Source organism: Dama dama, chromosome 6 (assembly GCF_033118175.1).
Source record: "Dama dama isolate Ldn47 chromosome 6, ASM3311817v1, whole genome shotgun sequence".
NCBI classification, from domain to species: domain Eukaryota; kingdom Metazoa; phylum Chordata; class Mammalia; order Artiodactyla; family Cervidae; genus Dama; species Dama dama.
In genome coordinates this window covers 8,699,072-8,716,908 of record NC_083686.1, presented here as the reverse complement: position 1 = coordinate 8,716,908, position 17,837 = coordinate 8,699,072, and the positions used below count along the sequence as shown (strand labels likewise).

The 17,837-nt window shown below is 38.1% G+C and overlaps 1 protein-coding gene across 2 annotated transcripts in view; it reads right to left on the bottom strand.

Moving 5' to 3' along the window:
* Positions 1 to 2,836: 2,836 nt before the first annotated feature.
* Positions 2,837 to 17,837, bottom strand: part of RAB28 (RAB28, member RAS oncogene family) — an 88,593-nt gene continuing 73,592 nt past the window's right edge. Inside the window, exons 6-7 of one of the 2 annotated variants that reach the window (XM_061145505.1) lie at positions 13,096 to 13,173; positions 2,837 to 3,778 (exon numbers count right to left, since the gene is read on the bottom strand). In XM_061145505.1, coding sequence (XP_061001488.1) covers positions 3,686 to 3,778; positions 13,096 to 13,173 — 171 coding nt within the window. In that variant the 3' untranslated portion in view covers positions 2,837 to 3,685. Of the gene's footprint in view, positions 3,779 to 5,022; positions 5,128 to 13,095; positions 13,174 to 17,837 lie in introns of those variants that run through there. The other variant, XM_061145506.1, reaches the window with a different exon arrangement.

Here is a 17,837-nt window from a genome sequence, read left to right as displayed (position 1 = left end):
TAAAACTAGATGGAAAGACTTGTAATTTTTTAAATTAAAAAGTGTGGACAGGAGAGGTAACAGTCAAAGTAAAATAAGCATCAATTCAATGTTTCTGTTTCAAAAATAAAACCCGAGGTATGGGGAAAATTGTAATATGGAATTCAGAAATCTGCTTTGGCCCTGTATTCTATGGCATGTTCACTGTGCCTGCTCTCCTTGAGCCAAACGGGTCTCACTTAGGCTTAGAGGGGAGAGACAGAAGACCAAGGAGATCAAATGCAGGGAAGGCATTTTTCCGTCCTCACCTCAGTGATCAGAGGGCAAATATACCCACTAGCCTCAAACCAGTCAATCCTAAAGGAAATCAACCTTGAATATTCATTGGAAAGGTTGATGCTCAAGTTGAAGCTCCAGTACTCTGGCCACTGACACGAAGAACCAACTCATTGGAAAAGACCCTGATGCTGGGAAAGTTTGAAAGCAAAAGAAGAGGGAGGCAGAGGATGAGATGGTTAGATGGCCTCATCGACTCAATGGCCATGAACTTGAAAGCAAACTTCAGGAGACAGTGGAGGACAAGGAAGCCTGGCATGCTGCAGTCCATGGGGTGGCAGAGTTGGACACAACTTAGGAACTGATTATCAGCCTCTCTCGACATGCATTGCTTGAAGGTCTAGATGGTCAGTGTGAGAAAGTGGGGGGACCAGCGTTGGCCATCACCACTTCTCCAAAGAGCAACATAACACCCAGGCCTGGTCAAGCCCCAGGAAGGCCAGCTGCGTGATCTTTGCCAATGGAAGGTAACCTAGTTTGGTACTTGGCCTGGTCCAACCTACCTCAGAAATGGTTTGTGTGGATCCTGACCCTAACACTTACTGGAGGAGGGGCTTGGTATAATCACTCACTCCCCACTTCCACATCCTCACATGCACAAAAGGAACTGTGATACCCCTTCTCATGACTGGTGTGCAAATAAAACAGCTCCTGTGACAAGTTATTGGATGTGTACCAGACAGAGCAAGCCCACGAAGGCCATTCAGTCCCATTCAGTGCTCTGACTTTAAAACACACAACTCAAGTATTTTGGTCTGATCACGGATCTTTTGTCTTTTCTGTCTCCTCCAGATGCCTGCACCATCACATATGATTGTTAAGTCACACATTTTAGTACTACACTAATTGAGACTAAAAAAGAAAAAAAAACCCACTTTTGTAAATCCTCAAATTTTTCACATAGGTATATAAATAACATGAAATGATCAAAAGGGCGTGGTCTCACCCTTTACTGAATGTAAAGCCTTGGGCAAGTTTAGTTCAATAGTAGACTTCAATCAGTCGTAGCTTTAAAACAGTAGCAATGACAACAAACATCTCTCCTATTAGATGGTAAGGTCCCTGAGGGTTGAAATCTTTTATCTGACTTCATATTCTCCTGAAGGTCCTAGCAGACTGACCGGAATATATTAGATGCTGAAAGGAAGGATAAATTGAACTGTCTTTAAGGGCATGCCACCTTGAAAAAGAGCTTCAAAGATTGTTTAGTTGCTATAAAATGAATACAGAAACTAGAGAAAAAGTGAACTCACTGCCTAATAAATACAGCAGTCACAATTTTTACATTTCATAAATTTCCAACCACTCTTGAAAAAGTGTCTCCCCAGCTGAGAGACAGAAGATCTCCTATGGAATCTACCTCTGTGAGTCCATGACTTCTGGCAAGTTCCTTTTCTTTTTCTTAAATATGATTATACTGGAGCAGCCCCCACACGGAGGGCTGGGGCGGCAAGGAACATCAGAAGCAGTCCTGCTCGCCCAGCGCCAGAATCCACAGGGGCTTCCCCACCTCTGGCAGGTTTCTTTTTCTTTCCAGACTTTAGTTTCTTTAGCCACACAAGATGGAAGTAACACGTTTTCTAAAACCTGTTAGTTGTAAAATCAGATGTCCAAAATTTCTCCACACCCCTCTGGCAGGTCTCCTATGAGTAAGGTGCCCTGACAGGCTCTCCTGAAGGATGTGAGACCAAAAGAGAGATCTGTTCTCCAATAAGCTTATGGCCTATGAACAATAGAACACAAGGACACAAAAAACCGTGACCCCAGGCAGGAAGGGGGTAATGGCCGTCCGGGAGGTGCTCACATGGAATTTGCAGCTGTGGGCACAGCAATGGTTTTGCAGAGGGGCAGCGTTCATGCTGTTTCGATGTGGCCAACACAGAGCACCCACATGCCAGGCACTGTGCCCGAGCACAAAAAACACGAGTGTTACCAGGCCACCTGCCTTCACAGTGCCTGAAGGCTGACGGCAGAGGGAGACACTCGGAGAGGGTGGGGGAATTCCAGGCAGACAGGAAGGCAGCGTGTCCCAAAGCACCCAGGTGTGGCCGTGCCTCCGCGGGCACAGTGGGAGGCTGTGCCGGAAGAGCAGCCTGAGCAAAGCAGGGGGAGGGTGCGGCTGGCATGGAGCCCCTGAGCGTCAGGCTTTGGGGTCTGGACGTTCATCACGTCAGCTAAGCCCCCTAACAGCGCTACCCACCTACCAACTGAACGTGGGTCGTGTGCCCAGTCATGTCCGACTCTCTGCGACCCCTCTGTCCGTGGGGTTCTCCAGGCAAGAACACTGGAGCGGGGTGCCATTTCTTCCTCCAGGGGATCCTCCCTGGCCCAGACTGAACCCCTGTCTCCCGTGTCTCCTGCGTTGCAGCTGGATTCTTTACCCGCTGAGCCACTGGGGAAGTCCTAACCAACTCTAAGTGACTGAATGTTTATTAAACTTCACACAACCATTGAGTTGTATCCAACTATACTTTTTCTGTAACGAAAGGGAACGTGGCTGAAAGAAAATTCTCCCCCGAAGGTAATTTAAATAAATTTATTTGCAAGAGAAAAGTATCTGCCTGTCAGGTGCATTGTGCAATGATCCACAAAGATCCAACAACAGTCACAGCTCATTCTGGGAGGACTCTCACACAGCCTGTAGGAGCAAGTCCGCATTGGAGCATCAGAATCACAAAACCATCTAACCAGAGTATTACACAAGACATAATGACCATGATACAATAATAAAAATACACTATCAAATACTCACTACTTCGTGAGCTACAGCTAAAATATAAACAAGTTAGGCTCTTTCTTAAAAAAAATGAAGAAAATATTTCTATTACAGCTTTATTTCAAGATTTTCAGTTAGATACTGCTTTATATATTTTCACTCACAAGAGATAGCAAAAGAATCCTTTCTTAAGTATCGGTAGATAAAATATATGACTCGTTCAGATGTCTGCACTCTGAAGCGTACTTTGCCAGGTATGAGTTCAGATAAGAGAATGGAACTGTGCTGCAGCAAAATCCTGGCTGATGATCAAGACCCGGATAGTCTTCATATTTGTTTAAAAAAAAATTTACATACGGACAAAAGAAGTGAGGCCATAAGACAGCCAACATTATTCTTTCTCGATGGAGCAGTCTGATTCCAGAGAATGGGCTTTCCAAGCTGAATTCAAAGTGTGTGGTCCCGAAGTTGAATTCTTTCCAGTCCAAGGAGCTGCCGGTGGCTGAAGCAACACGCAATGATGAAGCGAGTTGAGCAGAAAGTGTTTAACTGAACTACAGAGATGGTCACTGATAAAACAAGTTCCTAGAGGTCCTTGGGGCCCACACAGAGGTGAAGGGCAGTCAGAACTATCAATACAAAAGAAAAACGTGCTCACTGAACTGCACACATAGAGCTTCTAGTAGGGTTAACAGTTCTTGACATGGGTTCCTGGTTGTAGTTTACAATATCTGCCTTCACCACTCTCTGTCATAAAAGAAAACAGAGTTATTATCAGGACATCAGAACATTTAGAAAGAGCTCCTTAAAGTATATTTTTATTTTCTGAACTTTTGTGAACTCCTGATGATAGACATCATAAATGAAGCAGAAGCTGATATTAAAAGAATCAGCCAGAACCAACTCATGTCAAGCTGGGATTTTCTTTTTTTGGGGGGGGTGGGGGGGGGGGAAGCGGAGGGAGGGTTGGCTTTGTTAAGGATGTAATAGCAATTTTTTTACTTAGTCTCTCTGGTTTTATGACATCTATGAAGTTATCACAAGTCTAATAAAAAAACTGGCAAATCAATATGAAAAACTAAATCTCGGTTATAATTTAAAGCAAAGGATTTAAAATTAATCATTACAAGTTTTGATTCATAGATAAGGCCTCATCATTTCAAAGTAAAAAATATTATTTATTAATATTTCCATATACTATTATACTCAGGCATAACTGTTTTAAAAATGTTTATCAATTTGTGAGTTAGTGAGAAGAAATAAAAATGTTAAAAAGAAGTCACATATAAAGAAGAAATGTTTTGAGCAGAACTTTTCCAATTTTTAAAACTTTTCTCCCAAATCCCTGACTTACTTCCAAATTGCTCACTATTGGGTCATGAATAACGACTCTAACAAAATATAGAATAATGAGAAACTTATATTACCTCACATTCATGTGTTTAAAATAATTTAAATCAAAAGACACTTTTAACTCTTCCTTCCTTCCCTCTAATACAAACTTCAAAGAATATTTTAAACAATGAATTTAGCGACATGCCCTAACAATCTTCTTTAAGTAATAATTTAAGGGAAAACAAATCCTGAACTGTTTTCAACTCTTACTAAGTCTGCACACATAAGCAGACAAAGAAGGGTAATTCAAGGCAAACTTTAAAAATACTCTTTCAATTACCAGGCTATTTCAGGAGAAAACAGTAAGGAGAGAATAATGAAATAACTGCTTCAATTCTCCACTTCACTGCACATGTAATAAACACAACCATAAAGACAAATACATTTGAAAGTAAATGAAATGTTATTTTAATTTGTTTCCAATTCCTTAAGTCGTAAGTCTGGCAAAGGATCAATTTTTCAAAGTTCCAGAATAGGACTCATGCAATATTAATTCCCAAGAATGTACAATAAATCTTTGAATTTTTTATTCATAAAGAACAAGATAACATTCACCATTTCTCCCCACCCTCCTCCCCCAAATTGCAATAGTTGATCGATTAATACCTGCACTACTGTACTGAACAGATTCTGCTCTGAGCAGAGTTGGTATGTTGGTTATCTTCTTCCGAGTACTTCACTATTTCTGCCCTGACAATACGCTGTCAATTCCGTATAACATAAACAAGATGCAGAAGAAAGGGGGGGGGGGGGGGAAGAAAAAAGTGGAAAGTGTGTTCAATGACTGAAAATAGATGGGAACACCAAAGTAGAAAAAGAAATACGCACATAAATTTAAACAAGCCACAAAAGAAATAGCAGAATATATGCATATAAAAGGAAAGAAAACGAACAAAGATTCAAGAAACATTACAATTCTATTTAATTATTGAAATGGACATGTCTACTGAGCCTCACAGAAAAGCTGTGGGCTCTATTTTTGATATCACAATTACATGTAATACATATAATGCCCAGTATTTCAGCGAAGAATTTGGGGGCTTTTCTCTACTAACGTGCAGCAGAAGTACTCATTCAATTTCCTTTTACAAACATTACCGAGCATCTACCATGGGCCAGTCACTCTACACTGGGAACAAATAGTGAACTGCACAGGATTTGTTCATAAGTTGCTGTGGGAAGGGAACATGCACACAGCTAACCATCATACCAGGTAAGAAATTTACTAGTGGATTTATAATATGTGTGGGAACAAAGAGTGGTTCATTTTCTTTGAAGGTAGGGAGAGGATGCACAAATCAGAGGAAGCTGCATGTCATTTAGGGTTTTTATATCTAATCATATTCATTATTGTCAAAGACTTCCTTTTGATGGTCACTTCCCCAGCTCTCACAGCCCTAACCTCCATGTTTTGAAATTTCATACAGAAAAAAGATCAAAATATATTTTTTATAGTTAAAAAACATACCATATTTTAAGCATGACAGCTGATGTTTTCAAATAAAGAATTCTGCTAAGTAACAGATCAAAACTAGTTAGATTTTTTGATTACTATAACCCTTAAGATGAGAAGACCACACAAAATAAATATGACAGAGATAACTACACTCCCCAAATTTTTTAGACTTGGAACTATACCCACTTTTAATGAGTTCAAATATTTTATTTTGGAAAGATCTTCCTTCATCATAGCATCTATTAATTAGCACATAGAGAAAAACATATTAATCAGGCTGCTGCTTGTGATAATGTTTATAAAGCCTGGATAAACAACTGAAAGTAAATGAACAGGACACTAAGGTGTATTAGCCTTGGACAGGCTCTGCTCCAGTTCTCCAGCAAGCAGTATTAACTTCTGGACAAGACTCATGATTTACTAGGCACTCAGCCTGATGCTATCACAGGAGCGTTGCCAACTGCCACATGACGTATGAGGGGGGTGCATCAGTGGCCGGTTGAACACCATCATCTGGCCTCCCCAAACCTAACTGCTTCATGCCAAACTATGGGTTACAATAAAGAGAAGGGATTTTCATAATCAGCAAGCAACTCATTAATCCTCCAAAATGATGGTTTAAACCCTATCTTATAAACACAACCAGGTCACTGACCTGTGGTCAAGACACTCTGGTCAAAGTACTGACTAGCATAAACGACTTGGATTTTCACCACTGATTCTCATCAAATTAATTAAGAGCTAACAAGGCAACATCTTTCTTGAGGGCCTTGGTTGTTTGACATAAAGCTCTGTACAAAATTTCTGAACTGGAAGCCAGAATCAAAGTGCTACATGTTCAGGGCTTTGCTTTCTCTGAGTAAGTAAAGCATAGTTTCTATGATATAAACTTCATGGTAGGGGACTTCACAGTAGTTGCTTGTTTACAAATCATTCAATCGTTGATGTTTTCAGAGAAAAGTGTTACCTACAAAACACCAGTCTTTCTGTTTGGAGCTACAGAGTAAACTCAATTGTTCTCTGCTATTAGTCAAGTGAACGAAAACAATGCAGTGGCCCTAAGCGAAAGGGAGCTGTGTGGTTGAACACCAGCTTAACCCCTGTTTTGTCAGAGTTGTCAGAGTCAGATACTAGAGCTGAAAGTGATAGCTCTCCATTAGGGTAAGCAAGAAAGCAACTTAGGAGTTGAAGTGGTAAGGTATAAGCAGTAGAGATGGACTCGGGAAAGATAAATCTGGTTAATTCTGCAACTGTGCTCTAATCCAGATAGTAGAAACATATAAACTTATAAAAGTCAGAGTTGTTCACCCTCAGGATAGAGAGAAAACATACTCTGACAGCTAAAACACCTGTCACTATCACTCATTCAAAGCAAACCACTATTCCAGGTACTAGAAACATTCCAACAAACAATCATGATCTCTCTTTTTTTTGAGATGCATTAAGAGTCTAGCAAGGAAAACAAATGCATAAATTATTAAAGAATACTATGATTGATACAAATTCAATGTGAATTCAACAAATTCAAGATTATAGGTTACCACTCAAAGCACAGATATAGCATTTTTTAAAAGCATGGTACCGTGCACACAGTAGGAGCTTAAAGAAAGCGACTCTCCTTTTCCTTCCATGTAATGGCATACACATACACTGTATAATATGTCATCATAGGCTGTCAGTAACAGTCGCAACTCTGGGCAAGTTACTTCACCTCTTTGGTCTTCACTCTCCTAATCTATAAAACACAAGGTTTATCTATGTGGCCGCTAAGATCCCACTTGGTTTTGAAACTATATGAAAAAAAAAATTTAAAAAGTGAATAGAAAAAGAAAAAAAATGGAATATGATCTGACATAGGGCTTAACAATATTTTTTTGGAACTTTCTCCTCAGGCAAGGGAAGCAACCATCAACAAAATGGGTGATGGTTATGAAACCCAGTGAAAGGCCACATTAAATAATCATTAACTGATGAAAAGGCCCCCTGCAGAATGAGAGAAGACATTTGCAGACAATACAATGAAGAGTTAACACACAAACATATAAAGAATGCATACAGCTCAGCGTCAAACACAAAACAACAGAGAAACAATTAAAAATGTTCAGAGAACTGAAACAGGCATTTTTTCCACATAAGACATACAGATGGCCAAAAAACACATGAAAAAGATGCTCAACACTTCTAACCATTGAGAAAATACAAATCAAAACCACAATGAGGTATCACTTCATACTTGTTAGAGTAACTACTGTCAAAAAGACGAGAAATAACACGTGTTGGCAAGAATGTGTAGAGAAAGGAGCCCTCCTAGACTGCTGTGGGAATGCAAACTGGCGCACCCACTATGGGGAACACTGTGGAGGCTCCCCAAAAAACTAAAAATAGAAATACTATATAATCCAGTAATTCCATTCCTGGGTATATATCTGAGGAAAACAAAAACACTAATCTGAAAAGATATATGCACCCCAATGTTCATAGCAGTATTAATTATAATAAACAAGATACGGAAGTCATGTGTGGTCATCAGCACAAAATGGGTAAGAAAGACGTGATACACACACACAATGGAATATACTCAGCCATAAAAAGAGTGAAATGTTGCCGTTTGCAACAACAGGGACAGACTTGGAGGTTGTTATGTTTCGGGAAATAAGTCAGATAGAGGAAAAATAAATAGTGTGTCTTCAGTTATACGCAGAATCTAAAAAATAAAACAAATAAAGTAATTAAATATAACAAAACAGAAACAGCTTCACAGATATGGAGAACAAACTAGTGGTTACCAGCGGGTAGAGAGAAGAGAAAAAGGGAAAGATAGGGGAAGCGGATTAAGAGGTACAACCTACTAGGGATAAAATAAATAAAATACAAGGATATAAAGTACAGCTACCATTTTTAAGAACTTTATATGAAGTATAATCTATAAAAATATAGGATCACTAAAACTAACACATACCTAGTTCAAAGCAAACAAAGTCATAATTTTATTAACTGGCCAGTGAAAATGTCACTAATAGGGAATTATAAAAAATGGACCTAGAGCATACTCGACCTATCGGTCTGCCCTCACGCAATCTGGGAGCTCCCTGCGCTCCTCCCTCGGGATAAGGACTGTAACTTACTCATCTCTGTCTCCCCAGATTCTAGTGCCCTGGCACAAAGATCCTCAAGACACATCTGCTGTCTTTGTAAACTGCATTCCTTCTTTCTTCCTTGAACAGCTTGTAAAATGTGTTGATAACTCATTTTATATGACTCTCAAATGGGAATAATATAGGTTAAAACTAAAATAGCAGAATCTCTTTAAATAATCAGTGAATGGAACTAAGACTAAGGCCTTATTATAAATATTTGTCACAAACAAATTACTATAGCATCAATTTCCATATGACTGTTGAGTCTACAATCTAGCTTCTTCTGTATAAAATAATACAAAACACTTTATCACCCTGTGACACTGAGTTCCTTCAGGACTCTTTCGAATGACGTAAAACCACAGAACGCTGGTGCACAGGCTCTCTCTCTCCCCCTTCCTTTCTACCCTACTCCTCCACTTTCTGTATATAAATAATATATAGAAGCAAAGAAGTTCAGATTACCTCAACTACTTTGCTTTTAAATGAACTTTCAGAGACATCAAATGGCCAATAGGTACATGAAAAGATGCTCAACATCACTAATCAACAAATTAAAACTACAATGAGATATCACCTCCCACCTGTTAAAATGGCTGTCCTCAAGAATATAAGAGATGCTGGAGAGGATGTGGAAAAAAGGAGACCCGTATGCACCAAAAGAGAATGTAAATTAGCGCAGCCCCTGGAAACCAGTGTGGAGTTTCCTCAAAAAGTTAAAACCAGAACTACCATACCATCCAGCAATTCCATTCCTGAGTATTTATCTGAAGATATATTGTATGCCCATTCATGTTCATTACAGTGTTATTTACAATAAGCAAAATATGGCAACAGCAAAGTGCCTGCTGATAGGTGAATAAAGAAAATGTGGAATATAAATATATGTACACACACACACAATGTGATATTATTCAGCCATGAGAAATAACAGTCTGCCATTTGTGAGAATATGGATGGACTTCAAGTACATTGTGCAAAATGAGATGAAGCAGACAGAAAATGGCAAGAAGTGTATGATACTACTTACACATGAAATTTTAAAAAGCCAGAATTGCAAAAAAAAAAAAAAAAAAAGAATAAAATGGTTGTTCCCAGAGGATGAGGGGATAGGAAAGATGTCTTTTAAAGGGTACAAACTTACCATTATTAGGAAATAAGTCCTAGAAATAATGCACAGTACAGTGAATACAGAAAGCAATATTGTTTTATAATCATCAAACTTGCTAAGGGATTATAACTTAATTATTTCAACTACTAACAAAGATACTTATGTAACATGATAGAGATACTAATTACTGCTATAATGGCAAAATCATATTACTATATATAAGATATCAAATTAACATGTTATATACTTTAAATTTACATGTTTTGTGCCAAATACATTTCAATAAAAAATAATACTGTGCTCAAGATAGCTTGCCAGTATGTTCTCAGAAACATCTTTTAAAAATAATGAACTTTCAAAAATGTTTCCTCCCACTGAGAAAACTGTGAAATACATAATTAATTGGCAAAGGCACCAAATTCACTGGTCTAAGAAATGGAGAATGAGGTTTCCCAACACAAAGGCTCTGACAGACACAGTGAAGGAGGGCTTAGCAGCTTGAATTCATCTTCAAATGAATGCATTCAAAGTAAAGACCAACAAGTTGAAAAGAGAACTAAACTTCATGGCTGAAGAAGCTGGGGTGCACTTACAAACAATGTGGGGTGCACAGGGAGGGTGAGGAGGTCTGGAGTTAACACATCTGACACGGATTTAGTTAAAACGTGCCTAGCTGTTAAGTCCATCTCTAAAAGTCCAAATAGTAACTTTCTGTCTCTTGTGACTAAGAGTGAGCTAAAAAATGAACAAAGCGTCCCTAGAGTTCTGCCTTTTAGCAGTGCCCCAGTCACTCCACCTCCCTGGAGACACCCTAGAACCTGGGCACTGCTGGGGGCTCGGCGAGCACAGACCCCCCTGTCCGCGGGGCCGTCAGCGCTGCACCGCACACCTTCTCCTCTAGAGGCGCTCACCACTGGGTCTCCCGATTTCCATGCCTCCAGTTGAGAAACCACAACGTGATCTGGGATGACTTCTCCCTTTTATACTGATTCTTCTGTGAAATGTCTCTTACATCCATCCCTTCCCTTCCACCCGATTCCGGTCCTTATTACACGAGGGCAGTAACCCAGTCTCCGTGCTTCAACCTCTCTGGCACCCATCCACACACACACACAAATCCCATTAGATTAATTCCATCTAAAAACCACTTTTGTTTATTTCCCTGCTTAAAATTATTTTCCACTGTCAATATGTGAGATTAAAATTTATCAACTTGGCATTCGTAAGTCTCCATAATCTTTCCTCAAATTTCCTTCACACTCCAACACAAATTGGTCATTTATTTTAACCAAACAGCTCTTCTCTTCCCAAAACACAATCTAAACTTTTCAACTTGTTTGTGCCAGCTTCTTTTTCAACTCCGCACTCCAAACCACCCCGTAAATCTTTGCCCAGTATGGTACAGTGGAAACATTAGGGGCACTGCCATCAGACAGACCTGAATTCAAATCCTGGGTCCACCACTGCCCAGCTGCAGATAAGCAGATCGAGTTACTTAACCTCTCTGCAGTCTCAGTTTTCCAACCATAAAATGATGAAGTGCTACCTGCCCCAGAGTTATTGTAAGGATTAAATGATATAACAGTAGCTGGCACGTTTATTAATTTTCTTCACTGCATCTTAAACTCTTAAATCTCCTCTGGATCCACCAGTAAACCACACTTGTATGATCAATTAATCACTTATGATCATCTGAAAATCATTTACGGACTACCTAGTTAACCAGGCACAAACATCATTTAGAAAGCGAAGCTACAAAGCAGAGGAATCATGTAACTTCTTGGATCTGCCAAGTTCTGTACAGTCAAGCAAATCAGTGATTTCTCTTCTTGTATCCATCCTCCTAGGCCAAAATCAAGTAACTACTTTGTGTCTGGGAACAATTTATAAGGCACAAATAGTTAAACACTGTGTCTGGCCACAGTAAGTGCTGAAATGTTTTTTGAATAGTGAGAAGTAAAGGTAGATTTCCAGGGTTCCAAATATTTTAATGAAGCTCTAGAAACAGCCATATCAGCATAACAATTTTCAATTGATATTTGCTCAAATTGTCTAAAAACATGCACACATGCACACACAAAGAGTGACCATGAAAAGAAGACACAGAATTAACTCAAAAAGAATTAAAGAAAAATTTAAGGATGGAGAAAGATCATTATACCTTTGTAACTTCACAAAGCAGGGAAAAAGTGGAGGGGGTCGAGGGAAAATGTAATTTATCAATATATGTTGCTTCTAAGCAAACCACTTTTGAAGTCTGATTTTAAACTACAGGCTCTTGCTCTGATTTTTTATTCAATCGAACATGTGAAGTAGTATGCTACTGTATCTTTAAACAGCTGACTATTGGTATTCATGTTTATTTCTTAGTCTAACAGAACTGCCTAGGAATAGCGGAAGAATTCAGAAATCCTCAATAATTAATACCATTATTAAGTTAACAACAAAATAACATCAAGAATTAATATTACAATGCAGGATATTTTACAGAAGAACAGAGAGCAACACTTTTTTTTTATACTGTTTCACCAAAGCAAATATAGAAAATGCCAAATAGGGTAAACTCTTACTACTTAAGACTAAAATTTAATAAATAGTTGGGATTTTATATAAAACATAAAAAGGATATTATACAGTAATCATGGAAGAAGAACTTAAATAAAGAAATACAAAATAATATGGTCAGTTCCTTAGGCATTATTTAACTGCTGATGAAATTTTTATTACATTAATCTCATTTTTCCAACAAAAAAGGACAAAATGAGGTTTCAAGGGTATCATCATTTGGCAAAAAGTTAACATCCTCCATCTTCTGCAATAAACACTGACTCATACACACAATCTATTTTTAAGGCTGTTAAGGATATGTACATAGAATGCATAAATGTAAAACGATTTGGAGTGAAAATTAATGTCTATTAAGAAATAAATTATTTTTTTAAAGTATACAGTTCAATATAATCACCTGTGACTGTTCTATTTCTGCTTTGTTTAACTTGATTCCAAGGATTTCAGCAGCAACTTTCTGAAAACACAGGAAGACCTGCATAACAAAAACAGGTTTAAATGATTTAAAACAGGCATGCCTAAGTTACCTTCAAACAAATTGAACTTTCTAAAAAATGATAAACAGCAAGAGCTGCAAAAAATACGATGTACCAGGTTATTCCAAAAATAGCTCTATTTGTCAAATACAGCAACATTTTAAGTATAATACTTTTTTAAATGATTAAACCATAATTTGAAAATTCATACACTTCACTGAACTGGTCTAAATTTATATATTTATCCTGAAAAACGTACACTTTTAAAGAGTTAACATAATTAATTACAGCTACCACATTAAAAAAAAAAGACTCCTAGCCAAATAATAAAGTGCTGTAAGTCCTGAAGAAAATGAAAGTGATATACTTTATTACCTGGGTAAAGTTTTTCACTGCCAATTTTACACTGATCTTTTCATATGGCATTAGCCTATATTGAAAGGTCTTACTTTCCACTCTTTCATCATCTCTAAGGTTATGATCAATTTTAATAAATTCTCTCTGGAGCAAAAAACTTAGTAGCCTTTACTGTATTTTGTCAAACAGAAAAGTAGCAGTATAGGGCTTCCCTGATAGCCTGCAATGCAGGAGATCCCAGTTTGATTCCTGGATCAGGATGATCCACTGGAGAAGGGACAGGCTACCCACTCCAGTATTCTTGGGCTTCCCTTGTGGCTCATCCGGTAAAGAATCCACCTGCAATGTGGGAGACCTGGGTGCAATCCCTTGGTTGGGAAGATCCCCTAGAGAAGGGAGAGGCTACCTACTTCAGTATTCTGGCCTGGAGAATTCCATGGACTGAACCATACAGTCCACGAGGTCACAGAGTCGGACACTACTGAGTGACCTTTGACTTTGACTTTCACTTTCATAATCCAGTATCATGAAACAAAAATCTGCAAAGACTTCTAACATCCTTTCATATATAGATAGCTTATACGGGGTCCACTATGATTCCTGGAGCTCCAATCCAATCTTTCCTTGTCTTCATATCTTGTCTTTGCTCCCTAAATATCCTAGTTTATTCTGACCCCTACTTACTGGCTTTTGTCATTTGTACCCCAAAGGGCATTACATATTATAGTTCACTGATGGTCAATGTTCAAGGAGAAACAGGAAAGCTAGTGTGGTGAAATGGACAGAAAAGGAGGGCTGTAAAAGAAAAACAGCAGAGAGACTCAGTTCAGTTCAGTTCAGTTCAGTTGCAGAGTGACTAAGAGTATACAAATCAGGTAAGATCTGGTGGGCTCTCATGGGGAGGACTTTGGCTTTCATTCACTCTGAGTGAAACGGAGGGTAGCTTGATGTGACTTCTGTTTTAACAAGGTCAATCTGCTTGTTGTACTGAATATTCACTATAGAAGATCAGGGGTGAAAAAGAGAAACTGGCAAGAACACGAAGGAAAGAGATGATGGAGGCCTGAAACAAAGTGGCAGCAGTGGCAGGAAGAGTCGCCAGGTTCCGGCACATTGGGAAAGCAGAGCCAACAGGGCTTGGTGAGAGCTGCGGTGTGTCAAAGACGGGCGTCAAGGACGACTGCAAAATTCTCCTGGTCTCAGCAACCGGTAGGGAATCTACCATTTATTGAGGTGGAGAAGACTGAAAAAGATTTGAGGAAGAAATAACAAGAGTTCAGTTCTGGACGTGAATCTTGAATTAAACTGGGACTGATTCTTAAGACACTTAAGTAGGAGTGCTGGGGTATATGAGTCTGCAGTTCAGGGAAGAGGTCTGGCCAAAGCCAAGAGACTAGAGGAGGTCACAAAGGGAATTAAGTTTAAAAAAAGAGAACTATCCAAGGACTGTGCCTAGGGCAATTCAATGAAGGAATCAGCAAAGGCGATAAGAGAGTAGTTAGCAAGGTAGGAGGGAAACCAGAAGATGTAGTATTCTGGAAACTAAGTGAACAAAGTTATTTCAAAGAGGAGCGAGTGATCAACTATTTTATATGCTGCAACTAAATCAAGTAAGATGAGGACTAAGAACTGGACACCGAATTTAGCAAAAAGGAGGCCACTGATGATCTTAATAAGAGCATTTTGGGGTGAAATATTAGGGACAAAAGTCTGACTGGAACCATTCAAGCCAAACCAGGAGGACAGAACTGGAGATAGTTCTTTGGAAACATTCCACTGGTAAGTAGCTTGTGTAAGTAAGAAAAGAGCTAAGGATGTGGGATCAAGCATTTTCTTGTATTTAAGAGAAGTCATAACATTTCATGTCCTGATAGAATAATCCAGTACATGCAGAAAAAACGATGCAGGAGTGAGAATTCTAGGCCGTGTTTGTTACTAGGCAAAGAGACATGGGACTAATGCACAATGGAAGAGTTGAGCCTAGCTACGAGCAGAGACCGCTCAACCCACAGGAATCTCAGAGGAGACAGAGACATGGGAATGGACAGTGGGTGGGAAGGAAAGTTGGGGCAGACGAGGTGGCAAGAGTATGTGAAAGTTGTCTTCCCTTTGTTTCAATATTTTTTTATAAAATAAGAAACAAGGGAATCAGCGAAGAGAATGGATGATAAAGGTTTGAAGATTTGAGAAGATAAGCTATTGTAACAAGCATCTAGGTGAAGGAGAGAGACCATGGCCTAAGGACATAATTACTAAGCAGCATTAAGGCCCACTTGAGGTGAGTTGACTGTGGACTCTAAGTGAAACCTCCAACATGCCTCTGGGCTTTTTTCTGTCATGTTCAAATACATGAGTGCAATCACATGAAGGGGTGTGGTCAAGGTTTAGTCAAATAAGTCAGATAAAGTGACTGAGGGGAAAGGGAATTGACAGAGTATTGCATGGTAATGATTTTGACTGACCATGAGTAAGGAAGAAAGGAAAATGAGGACATGAAAGGTCAGGGGCAAGTGTTAGGATCAATGTCATGCAGGCCCTGCTGGGGCTGCAGACTGACTGGACTAGGGCATTCCAGCTGGTCAGTGATTAGCATGCCTGATACTGAGATATGAGATGACAGAAGGGCTACAGTAATCTGTAATGACAGAGCATGGCGGTGCATGGCTGAGGCGGGGTGGTGAGCAAAGATACTGACACCACTAAGAATTATGACAAAGGTAGTATCAGAGAAAGTACAGTAAGACCGGAGATCAACTTCTCAAGCAGTGAAGGGAAGTAACCTGTGATCGGAGATGACATAAAGTGATTTCACAAGAACAAACCATTTCAAAATTACATTTAAAAAGAAAACAATGAGGATTTTTAAAGGTCGTTCAACATAAGTACACAAAAAAGACTAAGTGGTTAAACACAAGCTAAAATACTGGAAGTTAAAATAATTCTAAAATGACAAAGAGACCCTCAGGAAGATAAGTGACAGGAAAAGCCCAATCCATGGATGGGTTTATCAAGGAGTACTGACACTGTATACATTTTTAAAGTAAGTAGGTGTCCCACATTAGCATTATCCTGGGTAAAGGGTTCTAATACATCACATTTTTAAATAAGTTTGATTCCTCAAAAGATTAAATACCTTTTATATTATTCAGTATTTACCCTAAGCATAAAAACCATCAGTGAAATCATACAGAAAAAACATCAAAAAGATTAAACCACAGAAAAATTCAAACATCCTTTGGTTGAAAATGTCAAGAAAATTAACGATCAAACAAAAATCTGGGCAGTGGAAAGAGAATATTTGCAAAAATTATGACAAATGGCTGTTATGTTATCCCTAACACAAAAATGGTCATAGAAAATTTTAAAAAGCAATAAAAACATAATAAACAGGTAATAAGCAGAAAATTAACAATAAATAAATTTATAAAAGTATATAATAAATATTACAAACAGATAATAAGCAGAAAGTAGGTAATAAAATTTTAAAAATTTTAACCTCAATAGCAGTCAAAGAAATTTAAATTTAAATAGTAAAATACCTTTTAATCTCTTGTCTACCAAACTGACAAAGATTTAAAAATAAATAAATAAATTCTGAATGTTAAAAAAGATTATAGTGATATGGCACTCATACAATGCTGATAGTGTAAATTAACTTAGGCTTTCTGGTGGTAATTTGGCAAATGGTTTCAATTGTCTTCCAAGGAAATAATCAAAACTTACAAAATTTTACATTAGAAATTTTGCAAAATTTTACAATGTCCTGAACTTGGAAATAATCTATATATCCAACAATAGGGACCCAGTTGAATAAATCTATAAACATTTATTTAATGGATTATTAAATCTAGTGGGTTTTTAATCTACATAGTAATATTAAGTGACATGAGAAAATTTTCTACAGATAAACATATTAAATAAAAAAATAAAAAATTATTTCTATATTATGATCTCAATTTTTAAAAAAATAAACATTTAGCATGGTATATGGTGAACCTTGGAATGTCAATCCTTAGGTTTACAAATCCTACCTCCACCACTTATTCTGTGTACCCTGAACCCCCGCAATATAACCTAAGATTATTCTATAAAACAGAGATAATTACTTATGATTGCTGGAAAATAAATCTGACTTATATGTGAAGATATTTTGGACTAATTTAAAAATATTTTAACATTATTCTAACCTTATTTAAATGGTTATGGTGATTTACAGAATAAGCATCCAATCAAATACAAAATAATTAATTAATTAACAACTAAACAGAGATAATCAAAGTAGTACATGCCCTTCACAAAGTAGGCA